The 13,988-nt window shown below is 39.0% G+C and overlaps 1 protein-coding gene across 1 annotated transcript in view; it reads left to right on the forward strand.

Annotated features, from left to right (window-relative positions):
* The window catches only part of MTHFD1L (methylenetetrahydrofolate dehydrogenase (NADP+ dependent) 1 like), a 160,939-nt gene that overhangs the window by 19,168 nt on the left and 127,783 nt on the right, over positions 1 to 13,988 (forward strand). The window contains exons 9-11 of the mRNA XM_030023221.1: positions 2,959 to 3,038; positions 3,760 to 3,857; positions 8,938 to 9,111. Coding sequence (XP_029879081.1) covers positions 2,959 to 3,038; positions 3,760 to 3,857; positions 8,938 to 9,111 — 352 coding nt within the window. The remainder of the gene's footprint in view (positions 1 to 2,958; positions 3,039 to 3,759; positions 3,858 to 8,937; positions 9,112 to 13,988) is intronic.

Here is a 13,988-nt window from a genome sequence, read left to right on the forward strand (position 1 = left end):
TGGAAAAGCAGCATGAGATTTTTAGCAAGATAATTTAAATAGAACTTATCTACCAAATGTCCATCTGTCTTTATGGTTATGCTTTTGAGATTTTCAGAATCTTGGAGGAACTCCGAAAGAATAGCAGAAATGCATTTTAGCAGCTTTAAAAAATGCTGGCCTCAAGACTTACTAGAGAGGTACATGAAACACAGCTGTCTGACAGGAAGAACGCACTCAGTTTAATTGCAAGATATTTATTACAAGCCTATTGTTTCTCCAAGGTCATGACTGCTCCACAACTGAGTCTTACAACTGATTCTTCACTTTCAATATGTGGTGGAATCTGGCTGAGGTGCTTGAAAATTGTTCTGGGTTTTTCCTTGCTTTAGGAATGTCCAACTTAGGATCTGTGGGGTCACAGGAGCTAAATGAAGCCTGAAAGCAGCAATGGCCATGAAATAACATTTATTCTTGCTAGATGATGGCTAGATTTCTATCTTACATAGGTATACATGCAGTCTAACACACTCGCATGTTAGTGAGTGAAACTCGCCAGTTTGTTAGCGCATTTAAAGTGCTCAAAATTTGCAAGGACATAGCTGAACTGGGCAGCTGTAATGATGTAAGCCTGGAGAGTAGAGCTAAAAGTGCTTGCTCCAAAGTGTCAAAATTCTTTTTCAAGTATTTTTTAATCTGATCAAAGATTTTTAAATTATCACAATTTTAAAATGTTTGACAGTTCCTAGCAGTACAACATCTTGTTCTGCTGCACTAATGATTTTGGAATCAAGTGAGTGCTGGTAGTGTCTTGCAGGAAAATACTTTATATGTAAATGTATAGAAATGAAAATTGAGTTTCTGAACAAAACCTAAGGATGCCAAAATTACTTGGGATTTGATGTCCAACTCCTTTGGGGTCACTTGAAAGCTGAAGCCCATATGGTTTAAGTACATTAGTGGGAAATTCAACCATTTCCCCACCTCTTCTCTATTCTAAGCTGCCTGAGCAGACAGGTAGCACGTGCCAGCAGCTCTCGCCCATCTGCACAATAGGGTACAAATGGATGGGTGGATAGGCCTTCTTTAGGGTGAGTCAGAGGAGGGAGCACAATGTCTGCAGTTCAGCTGATCATCTGGCCATAATCCAAAGCAGAGAGTGCTATTCCGGCTCCCATCTGGAAAATTTATCCTAAGAGAGCTGTTGCAATCCTGTGATTGTCTTGCTGGCTCATGTATGCATGACTTTCACGTCTAGCTTCACCTTCACCCCTGTAAAAGCCTGGTTAGTCATTTGTGGGGTGAGTGTGTAGCATAGGCAGCCTGAGAGTAGTAGTTTATTGATGGGAAATGTCCAATTCTGATATGTATTTACACATATGCTAGCTCTGCCCTGATAAAGAAGTCATATTAAGCCAAATAACATAAAAAGTCAAAATGTTTCTGTAAAGCACAGCTGTCTGAAAGGGGATTTTAGACTTCATTCTTCCTATTTCATTTGTCTCTTTGGCAACTCTCCCAGCCTTGTCTCAAAGCAACAACAGTCAACTTATGACTGTGATAGACTGTTCCAGTAAAACTCCTCTGTCTGAGTCTAAAACTGAGCATCTCCAGATATTTTAGTTTAGTTTAGTTTTAAATGGCAAGTGTTAGTGCAAGTAGAAGGACTTTTCAGACACTTTCTTAATTAGAGTTTAATGTCAGGACTGTCACCTTCTGCTTAGTTAGCTTTGTCACTGATGTATAGATGCCTGCTGGCAAGAAGGTTTTGAGAAAGGATTAGAAAACATACTGAATGAGGCTGAGGGCGTCTGCAGAAAGGGTCTCTTGCTCTCTCGGTGATGGGTGTGAGAGAGAGTGGGCTGGAGCTGGGCGCGGGGTGGTGGGGTGCTGTGCAGGCTCCTCTGCCTGCCACCCTGGCTCCAGCTGGAGGTTTCTGTGCCCTGCCACCACCAGGACCCTTGTCGGGAGGGGTAGTTGTGCAAGGCAACATGAGCGTTTTATGATCGGTACGGATGGGATGAGTAGAGCGAGAGCTTGACCAGGTCAGGGTTTGCACTTTGGTTCCCCTTGCGGGGGGAAGGTTAAAGCTGTCAGTGTACAGTTGTTATTTTTTATTACAATTATGTCTACGCCCTTCGGAATGCGACTAGAGCCTTGATATGCCCACAGAGACTAGGATGTGAATTTTGGAGAAATTGTGTCTAGATAAAAGTCAATAAGCAGCAACAGAACAACAAGCCAAAAGAAGGATTACGGGAAAATGACAAAATAATATGTTTAGTTAGGGTAGCTAATATATGATTATTATATGATACATTGCCACTAGAAACAATTATAAGTGTCTCTAAAGTTGGAGTCACTCTGAATTGTGTAAACTCTTCAGAATATCTACTTTTAATGTCACATTGATGAAGATAGCTTTTGCCACTCAAAAAATTTTGCATATCTGATTCCAAGTTATAAATCCCATTGGATAATAATCCTTTACAGTATTTTGTGATCATTTCATTGTTCTCTCTTGCTATAATGGGTGTGTGGAAAAGACGACAGTCTTTACCATGCTGATTTAGGTGTTCTGTTTAAAAATATGTATAGCTTTCCAAATCCTCGCAGCTACAGCTGTCTGTTGGGTTTTTGGGGTTTTGGGTTTTTTTTTTTGTCCAAAAGCAATTATTTGGATCCTGGAATTAATCTCTGTGTTTCCTTATTTTCAAGTATGTGTACGTTTCATCATATGCATATGTGTGTTTGCGTAACATGCTTCAGAGCATACAGTTGCTCTCTGATTTTCACACTGTATCCATCCTTCTGAGTGATTTCATTTGCAGTATTAAAGAAGTCACCTATAATTTTGTCAGTGACGTTAAATTTCAATTCAACATTCATAAATTTTTTGTTTGGACATAGCTTCCAAATACACATGGTCCCACTCACAAAGGCTTTGTGATTTATTAGTGCAATACTTCTGTTTTACAGAGAGACACAACTACAGTCAGCAAAACAACCGTGCTGCTGAAAACGCTGTTGGTTCTCTTGCAATAGCAATGCGAATGCAGGTTAGTGCAACTTCAAACATTGCAGATTTGTTGCTCTTTCTGTAAGTTGTAGAAATTGTTTCTATAACTTAGACTTCAATTTTTGTTTTGCTCTTTTGAACATCTTACCTGCCTTCCATTTTAATAGCAACTTTTAATCAGTTTGTTAGGGTGAGTCATGCCTGTTACATTTAGTTAGAGAAAGGTAAACTGAAAATCAAACATGTCATAATTCTGATGATTACAGTAAACCTTGGCAGGAGCACTTGTATCAGTAGACTAATCTTACTTACTCTGGTAAGACAGTGAACATATAATTACATCTGCGCACATTTTTGTGGCATGATGGATAGAGGGTCCAAAAGTTTCTTGTTTTACGTGGAAGCAGCGTAAGTCAGTCAGTGAACAACTAATATCTTCCATTATTTTTAAGGTGTGAGAGAAGAATAGTAATTCTCCATCTTACCAGAATAAAATCTCCAAGTGCCTAATTAGAGACTTTTCTCTGCCACCTACATGTTAATGGTCTTGTTTCTTTTTGAAATGTGGACAAACAATAGGACAGTAATAGTGCAGTGGTTTTTCTTTCATCCTAAATCCATGAAATTGAAAGATTTTTGAGTCTGTTTTTTTATTAGCCTTTGCCGTAGAAGTTATTTCAACATACTCTTGAGATCGTTTGAAATTCGTGTTCAGCATTTATGATGCAGCTGGTGTGTGCTGTTTTCTTGTTTAAAAACAGAACATGGTAAAAAACATGGAGCGATGGATCCAGTCCCAGAAGTACAGGAAGTGGGACCTCCACTGCTTGAAACTGCAGCCCCTCTCCCCAGTGCCCAGGTAATAAGTGCTTTTTTAAATTAAAAAAAAAAAAAAAAAAAAAAGAGTGGGCAAGTGTTAAATGTGACAATGAACCTAAAAATGGTCTGTGCCTCATTAATTTTTAATCCGCTTATGCGGACTACATGTCCTGCTGTTTTGTTGTATGCCTTATTGTGACCATGTCCTTCTGTTTCCTATCAATTTTTACTTTTATGATGTGCATTGTAGCCAAGCTTTATTTAATGAAGACCTAAAGCTGGAAGGTTTCATTGAGGGAGGGAGGTGAAGCCTTGTGTAATGTCAACAGAAATACAAAATACAAGAAGTTCATAATTACGAAACCCTAATGTAGGAAGGTGTTTATGGATGTAGTTAAGGCCCAGTGGTTTCAGTGGCATTTGATCTTGTATTTATTTTCTTCCCTCAGTAGAAGTATTTTCTTCTGCATTAGACTTTTAAATTCCTGTGTAGATGGGAAAAGCAGGAAGCATATTTATTCTCATAGCCAGAATCTTTTCAATCAGTTCCTGTCATTCACCTCCCAAGGCCCTTGTCTGGGCACAGTTGCTGACATCTCTGACATTATAGAGCAGCTGTGCTAAAGTGCTTTGCTGTGTGTTGGTTGTGTTGGGTAATGGAGAGAGGAACCAAGGACTTGAAGTGAGGTTCTGCCATGTAAGAAAGCATTGAAATTTTTTTGTGCTCTTTTGTATGCCTGCTTCTTGGCCACGCAGATGCTGAAGAGACCTCACATAAGAAGAAAGGCTGAGAGAGCTGGGGCTGCTCAGCCTGGAGAAGAGAAGGCTGAGGAGGATCTTATCAATGTGTATAAATACAATGTGCATAAATACAAGGGTTCAAAGAGGACGGAGCCCAGCTGTTTTCAGTGGTGCCCACTGACAGGACCAGAGGCAGTGGGCACAAACTGAAACATGGAAGGTTCCCTCTGAACATCAGGAAACACTTTTTCACTGTGAGGATGACCAAGCACTGGTACAGGTTGCCCAGGGAGGTTGCAGAGTCTCCGTCCTTGGCGATATTCAAAAGCCATCTGGACACGGTCCTGGGCGAGCAGCCTTAGGTGGCTCTGCCTGAGCACAGGGGGTTGGACCACATGAACTCCAGAGGTCCCTTGCAACCTCAGCCCTTCTGGGATTCTGTAATTCTGAATTCCACTGCTGTGTTTTTGGAAAGCTGTAACAAAATGTTTTCTTTTCTAAGCATTTTGATTCAGTTTTCACCGTCTTTTAAAACAGTTTAATGGGAATGGACCCAACTGTAATTTAAAACAGAGATGTCAGAAGATGAGTTTTCTATTGTACCCAGGGGCGCTAAGGGGAAGAAATGCTTGAGTTTTTCCTGGGCTAGCATGTAACATTTCTAGAATTAAAGCCTCAAAAATCTATCCTTAAATAATACAGTTAAAAGGTAGATTAAAGCATGGGATGTCATGAGTGTGATGATGAAAAAACTCTCAAAAAAAGTATTCCCAACCCTCTCTATGACATTGTGTGTTTAGTATATAAATATTTACATAATTAATATATAATGGCATATAATATAACCAGTAATGGGACTTCCATTTATTTGATAACTCTTTATTTGATAACTCTAATAGCTTTATGTCTTTTTTTCTTTTAAATGTAAAATAACTCATCAGATGGAATGTATCCTGCAGTAAAATGTAATCTTACAGTAATACACCATGTTGTGTGGAAACAGATGGAGTTTTCATTGAAAATGAGGCAAAGCTGCTTAAGCACTAAAACTAGGAACATCTGCTTTTTGATTTCTGAGAGATCTGGGTGTTAATTGAAGTATTTCCAAAGATACTGGAAATGGAATGGAAGATTTTCTTACAAGTGTGCAGTAAAAAAACCATTCCAGCACAGGGGCTGAGTAGATGTAGAGCCTTCCCCTGTCCTTTAAATTTTCCTATATTTTGTAAATTGTGACTTACCATTGTCAGTGGTGGACTTCTTGCTTAAAAATTCTTATTCATGCAGAAGGACCACTGTTGCACATTTCCAGCAATATTGAATAACGTAAGTTATTGAATAATTCTGGTGTTTCCAATATAGAGAATATATTGTCAAGCTAAAAGAGCTAGCTACAAATGTAGACTTCTAAATGCTAGTTATAATCAAATCTTTAATTTTCTGTGTTTTAGAAATTACTTTTACCAGAAATAATAGACTAGACATAAACATTTCATATGTGGTGTTTAGCCCCAGTAGTAGTTAAGGTATAAATGTCAGTTCATTGTGAAATTATGCCTTTTATCACTTTATTGCGTGTATCAGCGTGCAGTCTGTCATTAAAGGGTTTCTAAGTTGTTAAGTCCAGTTGCTTTGAAGGTTCTTGAGGGAATTTCAGATGGGAAAGTGATGACAGCAGTGGAGTTTACCAATGGAGAACTGTTAGCATCCACTGTCAATTTTACTTGACTTCTAAAAATATTTGTAATTTTATTTATCTAGAAATTCTTTACCTTTTAATGTATTTATAAGTGTATAGCTTGGTTAGTTTTGCTTCTTCCACTTTTTGCCAGTAGTAGTACTGTCCTGGTTTGAGCTGGGATGGAGTTAATTGTCTTCCTGGTAGCTGGTACAGTGCTGTGTTTTTGAGTTCGGTATGAGAAGAATGTTGATAACGCTGATGTTTTCAGTTGTTGCTAAGTAATGTTTAGAATAAAGTCAAGGATTTTTCAGCTTCTCATGCCCAGCCAGCGAGAAAGCTGAAGGGACACAAGAAGTTGGCACAGGACACAGCCAGGGCAGCTGACCCAAACTGGCCAATGGGGTATTCCATACCATGGGACATCACATCTAGTGTATAAACTGGGGGAAGTGGGGGCGGGGGGATCGCCGCTCGGGGACTAACAGGGCATCAATTGGCAGGTGGTGAGCAATTGCATTGTGCGTCGCTTGTATATTCCAATCCTTTTATTATTACTATTGTCATTTTATTAGTGTTATCATTATGAGTTTCTTCTTTTCTGTTCTATGAAACTGTTCTTAACCCACAAGTTTTACTTCTTTTCCTGATTTTTCTCCCCCATCCCACTGGGGCGGGGGGTGGGGGGAGCGTGGTGCTTAGTTGCTGACTGGGGTTAAACCACAACAAGTACCTGCAGGGTGGGGAAAGCCTCATTGTTTCTTCCAGAACTCTGAGGGGGAGGAGTTTGTGGCCCAAGAGGTGGGGGAAATAGGAAGGGCTGAGATTGCTGCAGGGACTCTTGATAGTCTGGCCTGAGATTTGAAATAACAGCTTCTGTCTTTTAGTAAAAAGGCTGATATATCTAGTGGGAGAAAAAAAAAAAAAAGGGAGATTAACTTTCTGTCATATTAGTCTACATCCTTCTCCCCTTGCCAAATACATCAATTGCTTTAATAGGAGAATAGTCATCCTACAAATTTTCCTTGCTTAAATCTTTAAGGGACCACACTGTCATCAAGTTACCAGTATTTTTCTGGGACTCAAGTTGTTTTTATATAGAGAGTTCTGAATGAAATCTTCAAATATTCTTTGTCATGTGATGTTTGTAAGCCACGCCATCTTGTGTTCTGGATACGTTTTTATGGCTAGTTCTGTTTGAAGTAATGTGTAAGAAAGCCAAAGGTATATCCTTTTATGCAGGAGGATGCGCTTAGTGTGTCTTTGAAAGAAAGCGGATTCCAGGTTAGTATATGCAATGAAATGGTCTGCAACCCAACCATTGAGTGCTGTGATTGAGTAGCTTCTTGTCCTGTAGTACTGGATTATGTCATTGTTCAGATGGATGATTTCTGGGTTTCACTTAGCTGCTGCAGGGTGCAAAAGTGGGGTACTTGAGAATTAGAATTGAGTAATGGTCCCACTGCAGGATATCCTCAAAGAATTGCAAGCAATTAAGTTGGCACAAACTGATCATTTGCTGGTGGATGCAGAACAGCCAAAGTCCACACGTAGAGTTGAGATCTGGCAGTAATTCTGTGTTCATCTGTGGATATTTGAGGTCTTGCAGACTGTTTGAAAGTTCAGGACATTAGCTTTGATGCCATTGCCAGATTCTATCTTAAAACTATTGTAATCAGCTGAAACTGCAGGAAGGAATTTAGCCTGGTTAGGCTGAAAGTAATTAATCTCTTGGTAATTTTTTAACTTGCTTTTGTGGTGATGTGAGCAATTCAAAGCCAAAGGAGACAACTCCTCACATCTTGTGTGCTGGGCCCTGGACTTCACTGCTGCAGGAGCTTACAGCTGCTAAACGCTTATGCGGATGTAAGGGGCAACTAGGTCGAGCTCACAAGCGAAAAAATCCATGGAGTATTAAATCCAAAGACCCCAGGTGGTCTAGGTCAGGAATTGCAGATACAATAGTGTCTGCCAGCCTACAGCCACCTCCCCTCAGGCAGTCTACCATGTGTGCCTGCTCCATGCTTGTTCTCTTGCCTCAGCTGCCACTCCCAGTCCTTGCTGGAAATAGTTTATAAGCTCACTGGACTTCTGGCCTGAGCCCTGTGCATTGAAGTCCTGCTATGTGGCCATTTTCAATTTAGCTGTATTTTAGAAGTGCATGAGTTGATCTTCAAGTGCCTTGTTTCCTTTGGTGCCCTCGTGGGGGAGTAGCGAGGCTTAGCTTGCTTGGCGGTACCCTCTGATGAAAGGCCCTACATGCACAAGTGTCAGGTTTAGCTAATGTGTTTATGTGACTGTTGGCCAAGGAACATATGCGCTTTTTAGTAAAGTGTATGTGCTGAAATATACTGGGAGGGAGGAGAAGAAAAACAAAACCAGAAACATCCATTCCAGTGGTACATGCTTGAGCATCCAGCAAACATGTCTCTAGCTTGATATGAAAGCATTACGTAATATTTGGAATCTGATTAAACGACAGAACTCTGTGAAATTGTAACAATTAATAAACACTGCGTGTGATTTTCAATGTTATATTAGGTGTTAGCTAATATTTAGGTTTGGTTAATAAATGTGAGAGAGGATTGAAAAACTGATTACAATAACCCCATTGTTGGAGTATTTGCTGTTGTTTTGTGCTCTGTTGTTGACCACCTAAGCTGAGAGAAATCTCCTGGCTCCTATTTGTTTTCTTTTCTAGTGATATTGAGATTTCCCGAGCACAGAGTCCAAAAGCTGTTGATGTACTTGCCAAGGAGATAGGATTGCTTACAGATGAAATTGAGATCTATGGCCAAACCAAAGCCAAAGTACGTTTGTCCCTGCTGGAAAGGTTAAAGGATCAACCAGATGGAAAATATGTTCTAGTTGCTGGGTAAGAATGCACAGTAATGTCATTAATGTCCACTCTTTCCACTCATACTAATATAAACATGTAGCTTACATGTTTTTAATACACTGCACAAATAGGAACCCTGAATGTTTTTGGCTGGATGTTGCTCTCTTCTGAAAGCGAGCAGTTTTTGAAATTTTTTGAAGTAACACAACTTTTCTTCCAAACTGTTATTATTGAAGTAAAGTATATTTTATAAAAGGTATTTTGTTCTACGCTTCCTAGATGTTATCTGTTGGTATGTGAAGTTTTTCTTACTGTTTTATCAGAATTTTAAATGTTTAACTTGAATGTATAAGTCTGTGTGTATTGTGGCTGTTGTTTATAAACAAACTTTAACAAAAGCTACACGCTAATCTGTTGATATTAACAACAAATACTTTTTTTATTGAAGAACAGATTACAAAGTTAAAAAAGCCGTGTTTTTTCTCTGAAATGTAGACGTGTCTCCAGGCAGGCTTATACTGCTAACTGTTCCCACGATTATAGAAAATGCTGTGCTCAGCAGGAATTATGTGCTTCTCTTCTGAAGAGCTATGGTTTTTTTCTAAATTCAGTGACACAACATTTTTTCATTCACCTGGTTTGCGAAGTGGAAACTTCTAATTGTGAACAAATGTGAAGTTTTTCATTAATATTTAAATTGCAATGTATTCTTTATTTTCTGAATTAATCTATATGGTTGCTTCCTTGTAAGTAAAACTAATCAGGTCTAAAATACAGCTTTAGGCTGATCCAGAAGGAGAAGGATGTTCTTAACTGCATTGATCTACCTCAGCTGGGGTAGTGTTTCATAAAGCGTTTGCTTTACTACCTTCCTGTGGGGACAACCTGGATTTCTAGTGCTATCTGAGATGTAGCCGTTGTAGACTGAGAGACTTGATGTTACAAAGCTGAGGCAGGCAAGTTATGAAGCTGTCTTCAAAGCTACATGATAGAACTGCAATGTGTAAAGATGTTTCTGGAGGACATTGGAGCAGTTGTTTAAGAGGAGGAAATAAGAGCTGGTTGAGCTTGGTTTCCTTCGATAGAGTTTTATTTTGTATTTTGGTGCTTTGGAGAAAGAAATGCAGGTTCAGCATTTGGCTGAGTTTGAAGAAAGTTGCTGCTGTTTCAGGCTCATGTTGTCAACTGCATCCGTTAGGCACCATGCTGCAGGCTGTGCCAGGCTTCTCTAGCAGGAGAGTCTCGCAGCAGCAGGGGTTGTTTGGAAATGTCTGGAGGTGGAAGACAGAATGATGCAAAGCCCCATTCAGGTGCATTTTAGTTGCGTCAGATTGTATGCACCAGTGCTTAAGTTTCTTCACAGTGCTATGTCTCCTGGTCTTCTTCAAGGAAGGTCTCTCAGGCGATTGTCTGAATGCTGTTTTGTTGGCACAGACAGAAGTGTATATACATGTGCAGGAAATGGGGAAGTTTTGACTAGCAAGATGAAAAGCTGGCAACAAACAGAAAATTGTATCTTCTTAAGTTTATATAACATGTATAAATGTTTCACAAATGGCTGGGTTTGGTACCTACACAACTTCATTATGCAATATGTCGCTATTTGTAGTTTCTCTGAAGTCATTGCATCTCATGGAGTGAGTACAAAACCACATCTGCTGCATGAGGAGTGCCTGGGCAAGGTGGCTGCAATAGCAGGAACATTCTCCTCTGAGAGAGTTCAAAGTTTGACTTTGAAATGTTGTACATATAACTTGTGTTTATGTGTTCTCAGCTGTTCTCATTTGCTGAAATGAGTGTAGCAGACAATGATTTTAAGAAAAGTGGGAAACTGCATCTGGTGGGGAAATGTTCAGTACAATGAAAACTGAGTATCACTCAAGTGTGGAAATTGGGGAGTCAAATAATATCCTCTGTTGCCTTCTTCATCCTCTCCCTGCCAAGGCAAGGTCAACCCGAAACCTGCCATTTGAATTATTATGTTTGTTCACAGTAACCAAAGATATTTAGAAATTCTTTTAGAATGATGCAGTATAGGTTTTCAGAACAAGTTTTCAGTGCTTCAGAGGAAACATTTAAGATATATGCTTATACTTTAGGGTATTTGGTCTGATGGAAATATTTATTATGTATGATGTGAACTTTTCATATGTGAAGGGAGTGAAAAGTGTGTGTGTGTGTGTGTATTCAACAAGCTGCAAAATCTCCAACCTCCATCCATGATACAGCCAGTGACATTTGTGTCTGTAATTCCACAATTGGGTTTCAATGTTTCATGATGTCTAGGAATTATAAATATTTGCTGCAAATGCTCTTCTAGTTTATTCCTAGTGTGCTAGAGCCCAGACTTGTTGTTCTGAATAGCAAAATGCAACCAAACATACCTTTTTATCTCTAAGGATAGCTGTATTTATGACTTTTTAAAAAGTTGCTACTAACTGGAAAGCCTTTTTTTCCACTTTCTGTATCCACACAAATACACCTAAATGCCTCTCCAATACATACTTTGTATCCTGAAAAATTGCAGTTTGGTTAACAGATCATGTCACCCTAAAATAGGATGAAGACTTAATTTTTTCATAACTTCCATTTTCTTCTGTGTGGAGAGCATTCTTTTCACTTTTTTTCATTCTCACTTTTTTTTGTGTGTGTGTGTGACTTGTTTTAGGGCTTGTGTTAAGACACCTTGGGGTCAGAGTCACCTGTTATCCTGGAGTAATTACATCTTGGCCATCACCTGCCTGTATACAGGCTTTTAGTGTGCTAAAAATAAAATTACGTTGCAGAATGTGTTAACTCAAACTGCCTCCCATTCACTGCAAGCTGAGAGCATGCAAATGAATGAAGCTTGTGCATGACCTAGTAGCTAAGTTTAGTGCCCAGGGTAACTTAATCATGCTTTCAAGCATGTAGATAGCGTATTTGTAAACACAGTATGAAGCTACAGCTAAAATTTGTTGGACTCTGTGTGTGTTCCAGCATTTTGTTTTTAAATGCTCCAGTGCTGTGGCTTTTACCAGACAATTCTGGAAACTTGTTCATTTAAAAAATGCAAGCTGAGGAATAATAGAATGTAGAAAAATTATGAAATATAATGCTGCTATTAGTAAGGCGTGTGTTGGATTTTGAATTCTGGAAAATTTCAAATCAGTACTTTTCACCTAACATTAATAGATTGTTTTGTGATGAACTGCCTTTTCGGTGAGATAAAAACGGAAGAAAATAAATACTAACTCAATGGTTGTACAAGTTGTATGATGGTAAATATCTTAGGGACAGAATTTTCAGATCTGGAATTGCATTTTACTTCTAATGGGTATGTGTTCGATTGTATTTCTGTTCACTGTATTTCTTGGGCCGCAAGGTGCTTAAAAGATAAGAAAAGTGGTAGACATTAAAAAAAAAAAAAGGAGGAAAAATACAGGGAAGAGTAAGAGGGGAAAATATCACTGTGTTGATGCACTGAAACATCTGACAGTCCAAAGCAAAGTCATGGCTGAGACAGTTTGTCATGTATTTGTCATGTCATTGCACAGCTCTTGATTGGGATTGTCTTGGATGGGTCTTCGTCGGCTTTTGCGAGTTTGTAGTTGTGGATTCCTCAGTCTGTTCCTGGCTTTGTTCAGTCATTTTAGCTTCACAGTGATAACTGTGTTTTCGTACCTGGAAGCTCCAGTCCCATTTTGAGGATGCCACTGCAATGTTGTCATAATCTCACCTTGATGAAGTAACAGGAGTTGCAACACTTCTGTGCTCAGAAATACATTTCTGACAGTTGTAATCTTGGATGGGAGATGTATGTCGGTCAGGCTGTCATTTATTGGAACTTGATTGCCCATGCCCTCCATAGCTAGGCTTTGCAGGTTTCCATGCAGATCACAAGAAAGGTGAACTCATTAAAATCTTTGAAACTGCTGATACCGATGAGTTGAAGATAGGAAATTTGAAAGAGGAGAATTGTCACATATCCAGTAAAGTTCTTGCTGGAGTCACAACGGCTGGGGTAGCAGTGAGGAGGTTACAGCTGGTGCAGTGTATCATCTCACTGTTTGTTTATTTTCTCTTTGGGAGACCTCATGTAGCTTTCCCACAGAAACAGCTCCACTGTAAGCTAATGTGATGTATAACAAACAAACAAAAAGTCTGCATATTCTTATCTTTGTTTTGATATACATAAAGAGAGAAGGCTTTCCAATGTTATGGAAAACTTACTTTGCCAAGGAGCTGGTGACTGCTTGGTAGGTGGCAAAGAAAGAAGTTTAAGGAGGAAAATGATTGTGGGGTTTCTATGTTTAGATTGAAAACATATTAAAGAAACTTGAAGAATAATGCAGATGGGTGTAAAAGTCTCTTGAAGTTCATTAAAATTTACTGTGTTTTAAAGGAGGTTTTTTCTCTAGATTTGCATAAGGTCAAAACAGAGCATTGCACAATTGAGCTAAAGTTAGCCATTGGCAGTTGTAATTTTATACTCATGCGAGCGAGTGACCTAAGTTGCAAGCGTGTAGGCTCAGTAGTGTAGCCAGCAAAAACATCTCAATGTCCACAAAACAGCTTAAGTGGATTATTTCATTTATAAAAACTGATCTAAGTAGGCCAGGTACAAAAGGGAAGATATTTAAAATAAACTTTCTAAGGAAATAATTGGAATAGAAATTTCTTCTAATTTCAGGCTTTTTTTTTTTTTTTTAAAGTTCTGCTAACTATTGAAACTATTAAATAACTGTTTAGCTCTTAAGGTTTATCCTGTAGTCTCGAGGCTGCTACTGAGCCTCTGAGAATCAAAGGTGTCCTACCATGGTGTCTCATGTAAGATATGAGAAGTTGAGAATAGTTAAGGGAATTGTCCAGACCAATCTAGCTTCACTCAATAGTGTGATTTGCAGAGTCCTCACATTTTGTTAATTCTGTTA

This window comes from Aquila chrysaetos, chromosome 8 (assembly GCF_900496995.4).
Source record: "Aquila chrysaetos chrysaetos chromosome 8, bAquChr1.4, whole genome shotgun sequence".
Lineage (NCBI taxonomy): Eukaryota > Metazoa > Chordata > Aves > Accipitriformes > Accipitridae > Aquila > Aquila chrysaetos.